This window comes from Sylvia atricapilla, chromosome 17 (assembly GCF_009819655.1).
Source record: "Sylvia atricapilla isolate bSylAtr1 chromosome 17, bSylAtr1.pri, whole genome shotgun sequence".
NCBI lineage: Eukaryota > Metazoa > Chordata > Aves > Passeriformes > Sylviidae > Sylvia > Sylvia atricapilla.
Window position 1 is genome coordinate 1,807,031 of NC_089156.1, and position 20,588 is coordinate 1,827,618.

The 20,588-nt window shown below is 56.7% G+C and overlaps 1 protein-coding gene across 1 annotated transcript in view; it reads left to right on the top strand.

Annotated features, from left to right (window-relative positions):
* Positions 1 to 20,588, top strand: part of KSR2 (kinase suppressor of ras 2) — a 73,919-nt gene that overhangs the window by 27,189 nt on the left and 26,142 nt on the right. Inside the window, exons 5-12 of the mRNA XM_066331218.1 lie at positions 1,136 to 1,317; positions 9,769 to 9,838; positions 10,411 to 10,494; positions 12,820 to 12,887; positions 14,287 to 14,411; positions 16,447 to 16,615; positions 19,667 to 19,708; positions 19,952 to 20,018. Coding sequence (XP_066187315.1) covers positions 1,136 to 1,317; positions 9,769 to 9,838; positions 10,411 to 10,494; positions 12,820 to 12,887; positions 14,287 to 14,411; positions 16,447 to 16,615; positions 19,667 to 19,708; positions 19,952 to 20,018 — 807 coding nt within the window. The remainder of the gene's footprint in view (positions 1 to 1,135; positions 1,318 to 9,768; positions 9,839 to 10,410; positions 10,495 to 12,819; positions 12,888 to 14,286; positions 14,412 to 16,446; positions 16,616 to 19,666; positions 19,709 to 19,951; positions 20,019 to 20,588) is intronic.

Here is a 20,588-nt window from a genome sequence, read left to right on the forward strand (position 1 = left end):
ACACTTCCTGCCCAATCTCCCACCCAGCCCTGCCCTCTGGCACTGGGAAGCCATTCCCTGTGTCCTGTCCCTCCAGCCCTTGTCCCCAGTCCCTCTCCAGCTCTCCTGGAGCCCCTTTAGGCCCTGGAAGGGGCTCTGAGCTCTCCCTGGAGCCTTCTCCTCTCCAGGTGAGCAGCCCCAGCTCTCCCAGCCTGGCTCCAGAGCAGAGGGGCTCCAGCCCTGGGAGCATCTCTGTGGACTCCTCTGGGCTGGCTCCAGCAGCTCCAGGTCCCTCCTGTGCTGGGACACAGAGCTGGATGCAGTGTTCCAGTTGGGATGCATGGATTATGGATGGAGCATTCCCGAAATCCTTGATCACCAGTAGCTGTTGCACTGCCGGATGTTCCCAAAGGATTCCTGTCCCAAATGCTCCAGGTCTCCAGAGGGCTGAGCTGCCTTTCCCAGCGCTGTCTCCCTCCTCCTCACTCCATGGCAGCCGGAGTGGGAGCAGCTCCACAGTGCCAGGATCCTGCATCCCAAATCCTTCTGGTCTGCTGCAGCTTTGGGATCATCCAAGCCAACAGAATGATGGCTGGGACTTGTCCCAGAGTGGAAAAATGGGCTGAGGAGGGAGAGGTGGGAGATTTCTCCCGCTGCTCTGCAGGGTTTCATTTCTAAGGAATTTCTCCTGGTGTTTTGGGTTGTCCACACCACAGTCCTGTGCCTTGACAAGCTGATTCCTGGGAAACTGTTGGAATTCCTCACACTCTCCACTGCAGCCCACCCTTGCTTGGGCCCCATATTTGATGTCATATTTGGGCTCGTATTTGACGTTAAATGGGATCATTTAGGGGAGGTGACAAGGCCAGCGAGGCTGGGGCTCGTGAGCTTTTGGAACAAATGATTTTTCTCACCCAGGTTCTCAAGAGGAAAAACTCGGGAATGATCCTTAATGAAAATGGAATGTTCCCTAAGGAATGTTCCTTAATGAGAATTGCCTTTGTTTGATGACGGGGAGGGATTGGGAATTCTCACGAGGAAGTGGGGTTAATGATCACACGGGAGATGATGCAGCAACACCCCCACGGGGGCCACCCGCCCATCCCCAACTCCCTTCCCTTCACTCTTCCCTCCTTTTCCCTCTTCTCCCTCCCAGAGTCAAGAAGAAGAACAAGCCCCTGAACCTGAAGATCCACAACAGCGTGGGGAGCTGCGAGAACATCCCGGCGCAGCGCTCCCCTCTCCTCTCCGAGCGCTCCCTGCGCTCCTTCTTCGTGGGGTACCCGCCCTTCCTGCCCTCCACCCCGCCCGTCCACACCGACTCCACCTTCTCAGCAAGTAAGTCCCCGTGGCCCCCTCGGAGCCCCCTTCCAAGGGGTGGGAGATGCCAAGCAGAGGGTGGGACTGGGGAGTTTTGGGGTCAGTGGTTTGGAGGACGTTGGTTGAGCGTTGCGGAATGAGCCCAGCCCTTGTGGAGCTGCTTCATGCTGGAGTTTAGAGATCTGTGGGTGCTTCTGGGCAAAGGTAACCACAAAAACTTGATTATTTCTGGTTTTCAGGAGAGCCACGAGGTTTGTCTGGGTTGGTGGCACTGCCTGGATGTCACCTCATAATGACTTTCCCGAGCGTTGCTTTGTAAACCCAGCTGTGGTTTCACCTCTATGTTTAAACCTCTCCTGCTTGCTGGATTGGAGCTGATGTGGAGTTTTGGGAAGCCAGTCCTGGTGCAAACCCCATGGAGCTGATCCCAGCAGCCAGCCCTGATCCCAGCTGGCAGGGGGTTTGTCCTGTCGCAGGAGCTGCTGGTGGTGGCACCCATTGGGTGGGGTTGGCTCCATGAGCTCACCAAGGCCTGGGAGGAGCAGCCTGAGCCTCATTTCCTGGTCCCAGACCAATGCTGGGATTAATTCCACAGGGACTGAAGCTTTTCCAAGCCAGGCGTGGCTCTTGGCCCGAGAAGAACTTCCCTGGAAACAAGTGGCAGCTGCTGGGAGTGATTGCCAGCCAAATCGAGGTCCCCTTGCCTCTTGTTCCTCAGCTAAAACTTCCTTCAACTCCACATTTCATCTGGGTTTCTGTCACCCTCCCTTCCCTGGATTTTTCCCTTGTTTCCTTTCTGGAATTGTCTTCTTGGCTTGTTTTGGCGTCTTCCACTCATTCCTTCTGCTCAGCTCTTGGCTGATGAAGGGTTTGCTGCCAACTCCCCTTCCCTTCCCTTCCCTTCCCTTCCCTTCCCTCCCCTCCCCTCCCCTCCCCTCCCCTCCCCTCCCCTCCCCTCCCCTCCCCTTCCCTCCCCTCCCCTGTGGTTTGGGATCCCTGAGGACTCATCCAGCCACTCCTGCTGTCCTTTCCCTCCCCTCCCTTTGGCTCTGGGGGCGGTGGGGCCTGGCAGGAGCTCTGCAGGCAGACGAGGCCATTCCCAGAGATATCCAATACCCGACCCTGCATTTCCCTGGAGCGAGGGGGATTTTTGCCTTGCTGTTTCCCACATGGAATTGTCTGTGCTCCACTCACAGCCCGACCAACAGAGCAGAAAGCATGGCTCCAACCCCATTCCCAGCCACCCCCAGGCGTGTCTCCTTGGATTAGTTCTCCCCAGGCCTCAGTGTGGGATCACATCCCGCGCTGTGACATCCTGATGGAACGTGGCACCGCCGGAGCGGGATGCGATGGGAAGTGATGGGCTGGCAAGTGACTAACGCTGCTGGAGAGGTGTCTCCTCTCATTTCCCTCTGCCTCCCCTGGCTGCTGGGAATGTTTGCTGCGCTGGATGGGAGCTGGGTTTCCCCAGCTGGTTGATCCCTGCTGGGAGGTTTCGGAGCTGTTGGTCCTTGCAGGATCAACATCCGTGTGGGAGTTATGCCAAGCAGGGCAGACGTTTGTTTGTAGGGAGCAGAATCCTGGAATGATTTGGGCTGGAAGAGAGCGTGAAGCTCATCCACTTCCATGGGCAGGGCCACCTCCCACTGGAGCAGGTTGCTCCAAGCCCTGCAGGATTTTCCCCTGTTCCCATCCTTGTGGTGGTTGAACAACCGAGCTCTCCGCAATATCCCATCCCAATGGGCCCTTCTAAAAAATCCCTCTTCCCTTTTCCTCCTGTGGGAGCAGCCCAGCAGCAGCCAGATGCCCTGGATTGCTGAGGAATTACTTCCCTAAACACAGAAACACAAAAATTGTTGTTGTTGACAGCTGGAGCTGGGTGAGGGGAGCCCAGCGAGGCCCTGACCCTCCCTGGCTGTCTCTCCATGATTTCTCTTCCACAGCCTTGCTGTTCCTGGCAGGAGTGCTCCCATCTGAGTCATCCCTGGCCCGGGTCAGGAGAGGGTTTGGATGCTTCCCTGTGATTTTTAACATCCCTTTGTCCTGAAGGGAATGGATTTTCACAGAGAGCTGGAAGGAGCTGCAGAAGGAACCTCTTCCTCAGCAGCACAAATCTGGCTGGGGGATTCACAGGATCATGGAATATCCCGAGTTGATCCACAGGGATCATTGATCCAGCTCCTGTCCCTGCCCAGAACCCCAACAATCCCACCCTGGGCACCCCTGGCAGCGCTGGCCAAAGGCTCCTGGAGCTCTGGCAGCCTCGGGGCCGTGCCCATTCCCTGGGGAGCCTGGGCAGTGCCTGAACCCTCTGGGGGAAGGACCTTTCCTCATCTCCAACCTAAACCTTCCAACAGAGCTCCAGACATTTCATTTCCCTGTCCTGGGGAGCAGAGACCCGAGCTGCCCCTCAGAAGGAAGTTGTAGAACAACTGGTTTAATCTTCAGGGGTGTCCCCTCCCTGCCCAGTCCTGTGTGACAACTCCATCACAGCCCCCGTGGTTCTGCTCTGGCCGTGTCCCCAGCGGGATTCTTCTGAATCCCAGTCCTGTCTCTTCCTCTTGGCTTTGTGAACAAGGAATTTGCAGTTGATGGTGTTGGGCATGAGCAGGATCCGAGCCAGGGGTGGCCAAGTGACAAGTTCTGAGGTGCCACCAGAGCTCCTGAACCATCTGTGAAGGAGCCCCTGAGGGGCTGACCTCGGGCAGGTTTGGTGGACAGGGATCCAGGACAACGTCCAGTGCGTCAGGCGGGAGTCCCAGAGCCCTAAATCCAGCTTTTCTGCTGGAAAGCACCAGGCTGGACCCAAGGACATGACAGTGGTGTTGAAGGTGACATGGGGAAGCAGCCAGTGCTCCTCTCCATGGTTGTCCCATTCCCAGGGCTGGCTTTTGGGGGGACACTTCTCCCTAACACTGTCCCAGCCCCAACCACCTCCAGGAGGGGATTCCCACAGGGAACCTCCTTTCTTTGGGGCCACTGGTGGTTCTCTCCTCCCTGAAGCATGGCAGGAGCACTCCCCAGCTGTTTTGGCAGCACAGCTGGCAGCTCCCAGCAGCCACATCTGGCCACAGCTGGCAGCCAGGCTCCGGAGGGTTTCCCACCCCGGCAGCAGAGTCGGAGGGTGCAGCTTTGTCTGGATAAGCCTAATTGAGCCTGTAAGGCTGGGAATCGGTGGGGAAAATCCCGATGTGAGACTTTAAGCCAGCTGAATGTGACATTTGAGCTGGATAAACAGGATTGTCACCCTAGAAAGAGGAACTGCCCAGATTAGAAAGGGACTCTTTCCTTACTGGAAATTGCTCCGGGAGCAGCTCCTGCTTTGGATGATCCCCTCTGCTCTGGCTCAGGTTTGGTTTCATCCTGCTGGATCCATCCTGGATCGTCCTTCCACCCACTGGACCTGGCTGTGATCCACAGCGTTGGAAGGGACCTTGAAGACCATCCCATTCCAACCCCCTCATGGACAGGGACGCTTCCCACTGGATCAAACTCCACGTGGAATGTTTGCCACGTGCATTAATGGAGGGAGCGGGTCACTGCCTTTGTAGCTGGAATCCTGCATGGATTTATATCCTGGGGAGGGAAGGCTGCGGGAGCAGCTGCCCTGGGATCTCTCCCATCCTATTTGGGCCTAAAAGCAGCAGGAGCAAGGCCCGAGGTGTCTCATGGAGGGACTGGTGCAGAGCATCTCCCTGGGGTGCTGGGACCACACGGGAAATAAACTCAGGATGGTGGGGAGACACTGGGACAGCGTCCCTGGAACTGCCACAGGTTGAGACATTGGGACTCTGTCACTGGAGCTGGCACAGGGTGCCCAGAGCAGCTGTGGCTGCCCCTGGCAGTGCCCAAGGCCAGGCTGGACACTGGGGCTTGGAGCAGCCTGGGACAGCGGGAGGTGTCCCTGCCCATGGCAGGGGGTGGAACAAGATCATCTTTAAGATTCTTTCCATCCAAACCATTCCATGGATGTTATCATTTGTCTCTGGAGCGGGATTTTTGCCTGCTGGTGCAGATATTCCTGATCTTGGATCTCTTTTGCTGTTGAACTCTTTTGGGAAGAGGCTCCACCCTGGAGTCTCCCCTTAATCTCTCCATGGGAGTCACCCCCCTCGGGAGCATTTTGGTGACAGCCTGGGATGTCTGGGATGAGCACAAAGTCTCCTGGCCATTTCTTGGCCTCACAGTGACTCATCCCGGGATTCTCACCAGTGCATTGCCATCGATTTTATCCGTGCCATTCATAAAGCGGACGTCTGTTTGCTGTAGTAGCAGAAGGAGGGTTTGTTTGTCAGGCTGTCTCCGTGATGGATAACGTGCTCCCACCAACTCCCTGCCATGCAGACAGGGCCCAGGAGCTGAGGAAGGGGCAATTGTGACAAAACACCGTCCCCAGTCCCCGCCTGTGTGGTTCAGCTCTGCTGCCACCCCTGAAAGATGCTCCAGTTGTCCTTGGTGAGGGCTTGGGACTCTCTGAGGGCATCACCGCCCACCCCAAGGAGGGTGGAACCCCCCAAAAAATGAACTAGGGAAGCTCCAGGTGCTTTTCTCCATGCGGGACACGGCCAGGCGTCCCAACTGGGAAACAGCCGGAATTCACCGGGATGGCAGCGGGGGCAGCGAGGGCGTCACGGCCACGGCAGCGCCGCCGTCCCCGTCACCTCCGAGGCGCTCGGGTGCCACTCAGGAGCGGCGCTGGCTGTCACAGCTGCCTGTCACCCCCGGGGAGCGGGCTGGCAGCGCTCCTCTGCCGTGTCGCCTGTCAGGGACACGCCGGAGGTGGCTGTCACCCTTCTCCCGGCTGGTTTCCCCCTTGCCGGCTCTCCTGGCACAGCTGATCCCGTCAAGCGCGGCTGTTGATTTTGGGATGAGCTGTGCCGCGCGGAGCAGGAGCCCTGACCTTTGCTGGGCCGACGAAGGAAAACACGGAGGTGCTGGAAGGAGGGTGGCATTCCCTGGCTGTGCTGCCACCGGGCACTGCCACCACACCGGGAAGCGGGGCTTGGCTTTTGGGAACCCCTCGGGGGGCAGGGACGGGGACAAGTCTCCATGAGTGCCACCCTGCGAAATTCCGCTGGTGCCCAATGAACTCTCAGCTCGGAGCAGGAGAGAGGGCAGGGGGAATGACGGCCGGGAATTATGGCCCGGAGAGTTTGGGTTTTCGAGGCAGGCGGGAGGTTGCCGGTGATAAAGGGTTAGGGAATGACAGCGGAGCTCGGGGGTATCAAGAGCGGCTCCAGGGCGCGGGAGGGAACGGGGAGAGAGGATGGGGAGAGAGGATGGGGAGAGAGGATGGGGAGAGAGGATGGGGAGAGGATGGGGAGAGGATGGGGAGAGGATGGGGAGAGAGGATGGGGAGAGAGGATGGGGAGAGGATGGGGAGAGAGGATGGGGAGAGGATGGGGAGAGGATGGGGAGAGAGGATGGGGAGAGGATGGGGAGAGAGGATGGGGAGAGAGGATGGGGAGAGAGGATGGGGAGAGGATGGGGAGAGAGGATGGGGAGAGAGGATGGGGAGAGAGGATGGGGAGAGAGGATGGGGAGAGGATGGGGAGAGAGGATGGGGAGAGAGGATGGGGAGAGAGGATGGGGAGAGAGGATGGGGAGAGGATGGGGAGAGAGGATGGGGAGAGAGGATGGGGAGAGGATGGGGAGAAAGGATGGGGAGAGAGGATGGGGAGAGGATGGGGAGAGAGGATGGGGAGAGGATGGGGAGAGGATGGGGAGAGGATGGGGAGAGGATGAGAGAGGATGGGAGAGGATGGGGAGAGGATGGGGAGAGAGGATGGGGAGAGGATGGGGAGAGGATGGGGAGAGGATGGGGAGAGGATGGGGAGAGGATGGGGAGAGAGGATGGGAGAGGATGGGGAGAGAGGATGGGGAGAGGATGGGGAGAAAGGATGGGGAGAGAGGATGGGGAGAGGATGGGGAGAGGATGGGGAGAGGATGAGAGAGGATGGGAGAGGATGGGGAGAGGATGGGGAGAGAGGATGGGGAGAGGATGGGGAGAGGATGGGGAGAGGATGGGGAGAGAAGAGGGGGAGAGGCAGCCGCTGTCACGCTTCAAAGCTTGACGGATCGGCCGATCCCGCTGCCCCTTCTCCATCGCGGGGTCCCCAGGACAAAGCCTGACCTTCCCACCCTGAAACAAGACGTGCTCGTGGGGATTTTTTGCCCTGTAATTGACGCTAATTGTGGCAATTTAGCGGGGGGGTTTCAATGAGAATATTTCTCCTGTGCTGGGGGCGAGGCCGCTGCATCTCCACCTTCCCCCTGGGCATCCCCCCGGGTTAACACTGCCAGCGACAGCTTTTCCTCCGGTGGGAACCCGGGTAAAGGGGAGGCTCCCCAATTAACTCCGGAGCCCCCCACGCCCTCGGGGCTGATCCCCGGTGCCTTTCCTTGCCCTCCTGCCCCGCTCCGCTGCTTTTCCCTGTCGCCAACAGCGGCTCTATTGTTAAACGCCGCGATCCTACGTGGCTCGCTGCCGCTAATGAAGGTAATTAGCTGTGAGTCACGTCGGGCTCATTTATGTTACGAGGTCAAAATCCCCGCTACACTTCAGTACATCTTTGCAGCGAGCGCATTTAGAAAGTAATTAAAAGGCTCAGCAGCCGCCGGTGCCTCCATCCCCTCTCCCCCTCGCCGGGCTGGCAGGATTTAATTGAGGCCAGCCGAAAGTTAGTGGGAATAAATTGTGGCTGATAACGTGGAGGTTGTAATTTAATTCCGGGCGAGGAGCTGCTCTGGCCCGGGTGTTTGTCTCTTCGGGGAGCGGCGTCGGAGGGGGGATGATGAAAGCTCAGCTCCGTAACGCGGTTTAGTGAGGGGGATGATGCTCAGGGAGGCAGCGGGCTGTGCAGGACGGGTCACTCGGCAGAGCGTCACCTCCGGCATTTGTGGATCAAATTCCCACCCCGGCGACGTTGTGGATGTGGAGGGAGTGGGAGGATGCTGGTCCAGCAGCCCAGGGTGAGCTGTCACAAAGACTGGTGAAAATATCAAAAATATTGGCAGTGTGGTGCCGGGGACAGGAATTCCCTTCCTTGGCTTTGAAGGGAGCTTATAAAAATTAGGAGGAGTGACTTTTTACATCAGTGGATAAAGCCAGGCCACAGGGAATGGCTTCCCAGTGCCAGAGGGCAGGGCTGGATGGGAGATTGGGCAGGAATTGTTCCCTGGCAGGGTGGGCAGGCCCTGGCACAGGGTGCCCAGAGCAGCTGTGGCTGCCCCTGGATCCCTGGCAGTGCCCAAGGCCAGGCTGGACACTGGGGCTTGGAGCAGCCTGGGACAGTGGGAGCTGTCCCCGCCCATGGGAATGAGTTGCTTTTAATGTCCCTTCCATCCCAAACCATTCCACGATTCCGTGATTGTGACATCTCAATTGCCGCCTCTGCCTGTGCAATGACCAGGAGAAGAGAAGGATCCAGAGCTGCGGCTGGTGGGAGGTGCTGGAGCAGGCTCAGCTTGGGACGCTCCCAGGATTTCTAACCCGGGGAGCGGGATGTAAATGTAACCTTCAGCTGGCGAGTGCAATTAGAGCCCCGTGCCTGCCGCTATATTAAAATGGGATATTAAAGCAAACAGCGGCTCTCCCGCTCCCAGGGATAATATCCAGCGCCTGTTTAGCCAGGGATTTGCCGGCACTCTGAGCAAACAGCCGGGAACCGCCGCTGGTGCCCGGGAAACCTCTCAAATCCCTGAGCGAAAATCCATCCAGCCTTTGAATCCCGGCACGGGCCGCAGCATTCCCGTGGCCACGAGGAGGAGCGGCTTTTCCGCCTTTGCTGAGGCTGAAGGAGGATGTGGAATCCAAGAATGGCCACGCTCCTGGTTACCTTCCTGCTCCAGAGGTGCCAGGGAAATTCCCTCTTTTCTCTTTTCCCTCTTTTCCTTATCCCTCACTCCACTTTTCCCTTGGAAGGAGACACCCGGGACTGCTTATAACTCTGTTCTTCCCTTGGAAGATGAATGGAATCACCTTTGGAGGGGCTGGCACTCAGCTTCTCCTCAGCTGCCACCTCAAGCCGTGATGTCTTATTACAAACTGACCATGAGGCTGTTCCGGCTTTATTTCTCCTGTCCTCTTTGGACATCGTGATGCGATTCCAAAAGTTTTGCAATCCCACCCTGCCTGCACATGGATGCACCCTCTCCCCTCCCCTCCTGGTCCAAACTGGGTGATGGGATCTGGGACAGGAGGCCCCAATTCTCACAGACCCACAGCGTCCAGAGCTCTCCTGCTTTTCAGACAGGGAGCTAAATGAAGCATTCCAGAGGGAAAAAGCCCAAATTTTTCCAGGAAAATCCCCCCCCCCCTTCTTTTTTTTTTTTTTTTTTTTTTTTTTTTTTTTTTTTTTTTTTTTTTTTTTTTTTTTTGTGCACATCCTTTGCTCCCCTTCCCAAAAAAATGGAATCCCAGCTCTTGATGTCATTACCAGTGCTGGTTTTCCCGGTCTCTCCCTGCAGATACGCTGTCAGTGCCTCGCTGGTCCCCGCAGATCCCTCGTCGGGATTTAGGAAACTCCATAAAACACAGGTAGGACCGCCCCTGCTGCTGTGCCAGGCTGGAGGACGAGGGATGGACACCTCCCTCCCCATCTGTGCTCCAGGACACGGACTGGGGACATCCCGCCTCTCTCCCATGCTGTCCTTCAGGCCCATTTCAATTCCATTTCAGTTCAGATCTGGTTTAGATAAGGCTCGAGTCGCTATCAATAAACGCTCTGTATTATCTGTGACCTTGCCAGCCTTCGGCAAATTCCCCATCTCCGGATTATAACCCTTCCATATCTCGCTGAACAGGGAACAGCTCTGGGAAGAGTGCTGCTCTTTGATGGGAAGCTGCTTGCCAAGGGGCTGGAAACGTTGGTCCCAGGGCAGGGAGGGGTTTGGGGTGGGCAAAACTGGGAAATCACAGGGAGCTGGGCTTCGATTCCCTCTGGAACAAGCTTCCAGAACCAAAGCAAGGCTCGGGGTTGTGTTTTGGCATCCCTGGAAACATTCCTCAACACCTGCAGCGGAGTTTGAGGGCAGAGAGAGCACCAAGCAGGGCTCGGGAGATAAGTGAGGCTTCAGCTCTCCCTGGTCACTCCGTGTTTCTCTCCACAGGTTTTCCACCAAGTACTGGATGTCTCAGACCTGCACCGTCTGCGGGAAGGGAATGTTGTTCGGCTTAAAATGCAAAAACTGCAAGTACGGCGCCGTGCCGGGGCTGTTTGTGTCGCTCCTTAACCTCGGGAGGGGATAATGGGGGTTTTCCTGGGAGAACCGAGCAGGGATTGGGACACGGAGACACCAACCAGGCCCCGGCCAGCTCATCCTCCCAGGAAGCTTTAATGAGCTGTGGAACGGGGTGAATAAGGCCCCAAAGCAGCGCTGGGGCTGTGTCTGGGATGGGAGCAGGCTCCTCGGGGAGGATGCTCCTGCCAGAGCCCGGCTCTGCTCCCTGCAGAGCTCTGAGTCAGATCCTGCCGGCCCTAAAGGCTGCCGAACGACCCTCAGCACACGGGGATGGATGTGCTGGAGAGCTCCGGGCATCGGCTGCGCTGTGCCCACACTTTGGGGCTGTAGCTTCCATTTCCACCAAGTTTTGGGCACCTCTGCGTCCTGGCGGGGTCACAGCCCTGAGGAGCCGAATCACACGATCCCTGGTGCAAAGGAGAGGGGATAAAACGGGCTGGGACCGGGACAACAGCGAGGCAGAGGCTGCTTCAGCTGCTCCCAGTCCGCCCCAGCCGCAGCCCTCGGCACTCGGGGAAGCTGCTGCTGGAGCCGGGATTGCCTTTCCTGCGGCTGGGAGCCGGGAATGTGGGATTGTCTGCGGGTAACGGAGCGATAACGATCGCTGCTGCCGCTGATTAAGCGCTGATGAGTTGGTAAATTGGGATTTAAACCTGCCGAGAAGCGCTCGGTTACTCCACAGCCGGTGGGGCTTTTCTGGAAGGGATGTGATCAAATGCAGGGATTTTAAAGGGGTGATTCCCGTGCTCAAGGAAGGGGAGGTTTTCCCGTGCTGGAGGAGGGATGTTGTGCCTGCTCCCTGACCAGGAGCAGGGATGCTGTGGCTCTGGCTGTGCAAATCCTGCTTCCCTGTAATCCTACAGAAAAGGACAAATCCATTTCCTGGCAGTCAAAAGTTGGGAGTGAACACAAGGCATTTAGGTTTTTTTCCAGCCTTGCCCCGGCGCTGCTTTCCCCAGAAAGCAGAGGGGAACCAACAGGTAAAACAAACAACCGGACCCCAAACCCCCCAAGCCTCAAACACCGAATTAATTCCTGCCTTTCCCTCTAGGAACAGCTTTGTAATAAAAGCTAACACGGGCAGCTCCTGAATTTTCATTACCCAGCTCATTGACTTGTAGCTGCCGTTCTTTTTTCTTTTTTCTTTTTTTTTCCTTTTTTTTTTTCCCCATAATTTCCCCTTGTTTTGATAAATCCTTTCCTCCTTTTTCTCTTTTCCCCCATGGCTTTCTGCCGGCCTGGCAGAGCGTGAGCTGGGGATGCGTTTCCGAGCCTTAATTAAGGAGGAATGGGAAGGATTTGGGACTCTGCCGATGCCTATATGCATCACCCGGGGGTGAAGCCCTCCAGACTCCTGCCCTGGCTCCACAAACCGGGGAAAACTCTGCAGAATATCCAGAGACTGTAAAGCCTCTCTTTATTTTGGTTAAATGCCCTTAATAAAGCCAGGAGAGGAGAGCACAATGACAGGGACACATTGGGGACCAGTGCAGTCACTTCCCTCCGCTGCTCCTGAATTTAATTCAGCATCCAGCAGCAGGACGGTGGGAACAGGGATTTCATAGAATCATGGAATGGTTTGGGCTGGAAGACACCTTAAAGCTCCTCCTGTCCCACCTTCCAGTAAACCCTCCCCCCTAGTGCAGGACTCTGCTCCTTTTCTTGCAGAGGTGACATTTTGGGGTGTCCTCAAGCCTGGCTGGTCCCACCCAGGTGTCAGAGAAAGGGGTACCTGAGCAGAGCCCCCAGGTTTGGGAATTCCTGTGCTGCTCCATTGGGCTGGACACGTTCTCCAAGGGTGTGCAGCTCTGTGTCCTGCCAGCCCTTCCTCATCCTCCGGGATCCCGTACTGCTCCTCACCCCGAGCCCGCTGCTTGGCAGTGATGGGATCAGAGGCTGGAGGGTTCCCTGAGCCCAGTGAGCGGCCAGAGCCTTGCCCGCAGTCACTTTGGCACGGGGAAAAGCAGGACACAGCCCCGAGCTCCATCGTGGAGTGCCAGAACGGCCCGGCTGGGAGGGGACCTTAAAGCCCATCCAGTGCCACCCCCCCCAGCCCAGGGTGCCCTAAACCCCAATGTCCAACCTGTCCATGGACACTGCCAGGGATCCAGGGACAGCCACAGCCTCAGCCTCCCTCCCCGGGGACAATCCCTTCCCCAAATCCCATCCAGCCCTGCCCTCGGGCAGCGGGAAGAAGCTCCCCCTGTTCCTGTCGCTCCATAAACTCTCCCCCCATCGCCGTGCCCTGCTCACCCCGTTCTCTCTGTGCCCTGCCAGGCTCAAGTGCCACAACAAATGCACCAAAGAGGCGCCTCCGTGTCACCTGCTGATCATCCACCGCGGAGGTAAGGCGCTCTCTGCTCCGCGGGTGTCACCAGCGGCTAAAACTTTCAAAAGCCCCCCCGGGCGATTCGGGAGCCGGGCCCAGGCGGGGTCCCCGGCGGCACGGAGGCTCCCGAACCGCTTGGGCTCTCCGGGGAAATGTTACCCACCGTTTTTTCCGCTTGTAGGGAGACGAGCCGGTCGGGGCGAGGCAGATTTGCATTGCAAACCACTTCCACCCACCCTCCCCCTGCCTCCTTTTCTTTTCAGATTCCCCACCGCACGGGGTAAGTCCAACCAGGTTTTGGCCTTTTGCTTCTGTCGAGAGCTCAGGGCGGACGGGGGACCCCGAACCTCCCGGTGCATGCGGGGTCCCCGCGCCGGGGACGCGGCCGTGGCCCTGCGGATGCTCGTGGTGCTTTTTGGAGCTGCCTTATCCCGTTCTCCTGCGGGAGAGCCCGGCCTCAAATCCACACAGAGACAGGCAGAACTTTGCAGCGGGACGCCGGAGCGGCGCTTCCCACCTCTTTTCTTCCAGATTTTGGCTCCCTCGCTGGCCAGAGGACCGCGACTGCCTGAAGGAAACGCTTCCCAATCGCTCTTGCCTTGAATTTTGAGCTCTTAAAGCTGTTCCTTTGTGTTAAATACCCCCACCAGCCCCGGCCCTTGGTTTAATCCCGGGGAGAAGGATCGTGCCGGTGGCACCTCAGAGGGGGCAGGTTGACAGCCTCTTCCCCACCGCCACGGCCTCGCTTGCAGCAAATTTGGGTGGAAGCGGTTGAAGACCCCCCGGTCAGGCTCGGAGCTGCTGCAAACGCTGCCCAGGAGGCAGAGAAAGCAGCGTCCCGGGGCCCTGGGGCTCCTGGGATGGGCAGGAATTGGGCTTTAGGGCCGTGATGTTGCGAGAGCCGGAGCTGCCCGCTGTGTGTTTTAGGAGCAGCATGGCTTTGGGGTGGCCTCAGCATCACTGAAATACCTCCCCACCCGCCCCCAAAATCCCCCAACCCAGCTCTTACATCCATTATCTTGGAGTCAAACCATTCCTGAGCCCTCCCAACCTCCAGGCTGGCTTTTCCCCAAAAAATCTCCCTTCTGGGAGTGTTCTGAGCCGGCCCCTTCCCTTCGTCCCCAAAAGCTCCGGCAAAGAACAGGACTGTGCTGGCCGAGCCCCGGCTCACAGAGGGGCCGTGGCAGCTGCTGGACGTCCCAAATTGCTGCCTCACACCCTGGGTGGGTTGGCTGTGGCCGGGGTGCAGGAGGATCCCGAAGTTCAGCTGCCATCCCAGGCTGGAAGTGCCGCGGGAATCGCTTTGGAAAGTGGTTTGCAAGCACAGGGTGACCCCGAGCGCTCCCGCTGAGCTTTGATGTCCTTCCCTCTCTCTTCCCCTCCTCTCCATCCCCTTTTCCCTCTCTCCCTTCTTAATCCAGCAAGGTTAGTCCGGACAGAGTCGGTGCCCTGCGACATCAACAACCCGCTGAGGAAACCCCCGCGGTATTCGGACCTGCACGTCAGCCAAACGCTCCCCAAAACCAACAAACTCAACAAGGTGAGCCTTGAGCCCCACCCTGCCACAGGGACAGGGCCCCTGCACCCAGATAGCCACAGTTTTGCTGGGAATCAAAGAATCCTTCAGGCTGCGAAACGTCTTTTAAGGAAATTGAGTTTGACTGTTCCCCCAGCACTGCCAAGGCCACCACTGCCCCGTGTCCCCAAGTGCCACAGCCACACGGCTGATAAAAGACTCCAGCCCTGCCCTGGGCAGCTGGGCCACCCTTTCCCTGCAGAAATGTTCCCAATATCCACCCTGAGCCTCCCCTGGCCCAGCCTGAGGCCGTTCCCTCTCCTCCTGTCCCTGTTCCCTGGGAGCAGAGCCCGACCCCCCCGGCTGTCCCCTCCTGGCAGGGAGTTGTGCAGAGCCACAAGGGCCCCCTGAGGCTCCTTTTCTCCAGGCTCAGCCCCTTTCCCAGCTCCCTCAGCCTCTCCTGGGGCTCCAGCCCCTTCCCCAGCTCCGTTCCCTGCCCTGGTCATGTATCCAATGAATTTATTTCTTTTAAAAATCAACTGGGATGAGCACTTCCAGAGCAGCCAGGACCCTGCTGGCCCAGTCCTGCTCCACTGTGGCCTCTCAGTCTCCAGGTCTGAGCTGAGTTTGGGGTGGTTTGAGGTCTCTGCTCCCTGTGGAGGCTTCAATAAATAACAAATTTATTGTTGCGAATAAAACAAGCCTGGAATTTGATTGTCGCTGGCGGAGCTGCTCAAGCCAGACCTGACAGAGCACCTGGCTCACTCCTGCTCTGCCTTGATACAATAAACCCATCACTGGCTCGCTCCTGATGGAATTTAACGCCTGTTGGCCTCCAGTGGAAAATTCCTTGGAGGAAGGGCAGGGTGAGGGGTTGGCAGGGTGGAAGTGCTCAAAAAGAGGGAGATCACTGGTGTGGTGGGGAATGAATCAACAAGACCCTGAATTCCCAAAGCCTGGCTGAGCTACTCCATCCCTCAGCATCATGTGGCTCTGGGAAAAGTCTGGATACCAAGATGCTTCTGGAGACGCTGATTTTAATCCTAAATCTTTTTAGGAGTTCCTTGGTGTAGGAATCTGCTCCCGTTTTGTTGGTTTGGGGTGGTGCTTTTGTCCTGAGCACTCCCATTCAGATTGAAATCCCCCCTATAAATGTTCTTATTTCAGCAGGGCTCCTTCTTTCTTTGCTATTTCTAAAAGCATTTCTTTAAAGGTATCCTGAATGAAATCCTGGAATGACCTGGGTTGGAAGAGACCTTAAATTCCTCTAATTCCAACCCCTTGTGAAATTCCCGTGAAAGCCCCTGTCTAATTCCAACCCCCCCTTATTGTTGTGACCTTCACTGTTTGCTTAAAAAAGAATTGACCGAGATTACTGAGCATGGAATGATGACCAAAATGGGTTTCCTGGAAAGCACAGCTCATTTAAGAATTAATTAATTAGGACGAAATTACCTGCTGGGGAAGGCTGGTGCAGATTTTTTAACCTTGGGGGAAATTCTGTGAGGATGGGAGCGCTCAGCACTGCTCAGACCCTGTTCAGTGGCTCCAAATTGGGCAGAAAGGGGGGAAATTGTGGCCATTTTTCTTTTTGGATCCAAGATATCCAGGCAGGTTTTCCTGCCTCTTGGGTCTCGGTGGTCCCTTCTCACCCATCCCAAAATTGCTGGCCTTGACTGGGAAGAGTCAAGGAATGGTGAGGAATGTCTTGGGCTGCCTTTCCAGATCCCTGTGCTCCCTGCAAGGCCCTGGGGTTCGGCTCCGAGGAGCTCAGCAGGAACTTCCAGGACCTTGTTGTCCCCAAGGTGGTGGCCCCAGTTCCGTCCTCGGTGGCCGTGGCTGTGCAGAGCCGGGGGTGAGGGTGGGAAAGGAGCCAGCTCATGGTGGGGAATGGCCTCGGGGAATGCAAACAGCTTTGGGAAAAGCTCCGGGTGTTTTCTAGGACTTCTGCAAGAGGCAAGTGGGATGATGCAGAGGTCACTCGTCACCCGGGGCCCTTTGCGCCTCGGCGCTGCTCTCACCAGCTGCTGTGTTTTCCCTCCTCCCCCGTGTCCCTCAGGACCACATTCCGGTGCCCTACCAGCCAGACTCCAGCAGCAACCCCTCGTCCACCACGTCGTCCACGCCGTCCTCGCCGGCCCCGCCGCTGCCGCCCAGCGCCACCCCGCCGTCCCCCCTGCACCCGTCCCCGCAGTGTCCCCGCCAGCAGAAACAGTTCAACCTGCCAGGTACTGCCACCCTGTCCCCTGCCACCGACCCGGCCCGGGGGGTCCCCGCGGGGTGGAGCACTGCCAGCGAATTCCCTTCCCGGATTCCCGCTGGCGTGGGGAGAAGGTGGAGGTAGGAATTGTGACGGTTCTGGCTTCTTTTTGACCTTGCCAAGGTCAGGATGAATCACACGGAGGTTTTGAGTCCAGACTTGGGTGTTTATTATTCCTTATCTATTTACAGACTCATGAGCCGTGAGCTCTAACTAGCAAGTTAGAAAATGAAGGCAAAATGGAGTGTCTCTGACTCTTTCCAAGGTTATTTAAGTGCTAATTACCCAATAACAAGGTGACACCTAGAATGTTTCTATTTCTGACTCAGTAATGACCACCCAAAGCCCCCAATGCGGGCCTTCTTCACCAGTTACAGAAAACCACCCAAACCCATGAAGAAGAGGGTGAAGAAGAACTTAGACAACACTCCAAAGCCTTCATCTTGCCCCATATATATCACTATATATATATCACTAAAATATTATATATCACTGATATATATCTCTAAAATCTTAACTCAAAGTTTTTCACCCTGTGAGATCACACAGTAGCATTCAAACTACACTCCCACAGCCCCAGTGCCGTCACTCAATTTTGGAAGGCTGTTCCATGGTCTCAGGTCAAATGTGGTGCTTGCTTGAGGGTCAGCACCTTTTAACACAGAAAGCCTGAAATTCTCAGCTCCCAGGGTTCCAACAGAAATCAGGAGAGAAGATGAGTGTAGGATAATTCAGGTTGGGGGTCTCTGGCCAAATGTCCTGAATGAATCAGGGTCAGAGCTCAAGGCTTGATCCAGCCTTGGAATCCTCCAAAGTTGCAGCCGACCCAACCTCTGCTGCTCTTGAGGCTACAAAACCTTTCCAGGCATGGATTTTCCATGGCATTTCACCTCTGCAAAGAGAAATCAGGGGCTGATTCCTCTGTGAGGGCAAATTGAGGTGACCTCACCATGTTTTTGGGGTGCTGGGCCCCCAGCAGGTTGGCAGCATAGCTGGGGGGACAGATGGTTCTGGGGTTGTCTGACGTGGTTTGTCCCATGGAATCTGGACCTGGGATCCATCTGCTCCATCTCTCTGGGGTGATGGGAGAGGCAGGGATTTTGGGGTGGCTGCAGGGCACAGAAGTTATGGAATACAGCCCAAAACCTCCTCCTGGGCTGAGGATGTATCAAAGCCTGTCCCAGCTTTCCTTTGGGATGTCCTGCTGCTCCAGGAAAGGTCCCTTCTAGGGGGGATTGGCTCAGCATCACTCCTGGAAGTGTGTCCACCTGTCCCCAAAAACAGCCGGTGAGGGGAGAGGAGATCTCTGGGATGCTGAAGCACTCCTGGTGGCCCTGCTTGATCCATGACCTCTTGGCTGGAGCAGCTGGAAGGTCGGGGTCTGTCCTGCACCCCCCAAAACTCCCAGGATTAATGGACTGGTGGGGTTGGAAGGAAGATCGGAGGAACCAGCCAGAACCTTCGTGCTCCACGGTGGCGCTTCCACCCTGACGAGCCTTCAACCAGAGAGGAGGAGAAGGTTGCCTGGCAGAATCCATCACCACAACAACAAACACTTCCAAAAGTTGAGAAAACCCCCCAACAATCAACCACCCATCGTGTCCTTGTGTGCCTGGAGATGTGACAGCCCTTTGGAGCACCTGGGATTCAGGCAGGATCCGGGAATGACATGAGGAAGACAGCAGAGGAGCTGGGAGGAAGCCCTGAGCACTTCCAGGAATGGTGTGACCCATCCATAGGGTAGGGATTTCACCAGGCACAACCCTGGAGCCTCCAGGATCTGGGAGGACACGGCGTGGGATCCATGCTGGCGTGACCCAGTGCAAGGAATTCTTCCAGAGCCAAAGTATCCCGGTGTCTCAGCATCCCAACCCTCCTGCTGGGCCAGCCTGCCTGGCTCTGGGGGATCCAGCCTTTGGTGACCCCATCACGGGTCACTTCTGGGGCTGACACCTCCCTCTGGGGGGTTTGGGGACATTATTTCTTGTGGTTTAAAGCAGAAACCACAGATTTCACTCCCCTTTTAGGGACCTGGTGGGCAGGGATGGAGCAGGGCAGGGTCAGACCCTGGCAGCTCTGAGGGGTGGTTGCTCCCTGTTTTATTCCCGCGAGGAGCAGAATGGGATCCAAAGCAGGACTGACCCTGCTTTCATCTTCCCAGGCGGGAAGTTCTCTGTGGTTTATCCCATGAAGGTGGTCATCTCAGGGATTAGGATTTGAGCTCGGAAGCTGTGACCTGGTGACCTTCTCCTGCTGGAATTACCTTCCAGGCTCCTTTGATGTTGGCTCAGGTCCTGCTGCAGGGCGGGGGTCAGACTCCGGGGTCTCCAAGCTGGAGAGGGGAAGCTGAGGGGTGGCCCTTGGGGTGTGGAGATAAGAAGGTGACTTCTGAGCTGGTGCCAACCTCTGGTGGCCTCAGCAGCTCCGAGTTCTTCACACCCGTGACCTGCCCGTGGGATCGGATCAATCCTTGGGCTGGAGATGGGAGCCAGGGGATGTTCCCAAGAGCCGGAGCCTCTCCCAGCTCTGGCGCTGGACAGTGGCTCCTGGGACTCCTTCCAGGAAGGACACGGCTCCAAAGCAAGGGAGAAGAGGGTGGAATGTGGCCCAAATGGGCAGCAGTTCCAAACCCATCCCTTGGCAAAGTCTCCATGATGCCAAGAGGTTCCCAAATTCCGCTTGAGGACCAGCACTCCAGCCCTGCTGGCAAACTGGTGTGCAAACCCCACCAGTGACTCCATGGATAACATCAGCTCTCTCCAAATGGTGCAGGAGAGTGATGGGGGAGAAAATCAAGTTATAATCCAGCAAAAGTCTTAAATCTTTGGCCTATGGCATCCTATGTCCCAATTTTAAATTCAGAATATTCCATATGGGGGGATGTGGAAGGGGGAGAGGTTGGATCACACAGGAGAGGTTCACACAACGGGGGTTGAGGTTTCCTGGTGAAGAGCTGGGCACAGGTTGGAGCTTTTCCAGCTCCACAGTCAATGGTGAACCTTATTTTCCTGTTTTCCAGCCTCCCATTACTACAAGTACAAGCAGCAGTTCATTTTCCCAGGTAAGGCTCTCCGGGATTTTTCCTGGGATTTCTCCTGGTGGGGATGGGTGCACGGATCCAAACCCTTGGATTTGTGTCCGGGTGGGATCTCTCCTCAAAGCCTGTTGATGCTGCAGGGTTGGCTGGCCCTAAGTGACACCCAGCCCTGCTCAGGTGTCACTGGACTGCACCTGGGAGTGAAGGGTGGGGTTTCATTCCCTTGGATGCTCCCAGAAGTCTCTGACTCCTCTCTCTTGTTCCCAGATGTGGTGCCTGAGACGCCGACCCGGGCCCCGCAGGTCGTCCTGCACCCTGTCACCTCCAACCCCATGTGAGTGACTGTCCCTTCCCATGCCCTTCCCCCTGCCCCCCAAATCCCCCAGGCACCCACGGGTGCTCCCCTGGCACTGGGGGCTCAGGTGGGTCCTGGTGAGACCCCAGAGCTCTGGAAGGTTGAGGAGGGCAGGGGGTTAATTTATAACCCACAGCCCTTCACTACTAGGAAAAAAAATTTATTTCAGTCCAAAAAGCCCAAGGGATTAATTAAATTATAATTAAATTAAAAGCAGATAACCAGGATACCTTTACCACTTCCAATATTTTCAAACCCAATGAACTTTGGGCTGAAAGTTGGGCAAAGCAGCATCTGATCAGCATTAGAACCATCCCTCCCAGCGGGTCGAGCCCGAATCCATCATTCCTTGATGTCCTGGTGCCTGTGCTGCCCCAGCAGCGACATTCCACTGCTGGGTCCTTCCTGATCCGTTCTGTAAAGGCCATTTTTCAAGGATTTCACAAGCCAGGGGGTTAAGGGATCAGGTCTGGCCCCAGGTTGTGGCTGATTCATCCACACTCTCCAAATTCCACTGGGGATCCAGTGGAGCAAAGGATGGAACCACTG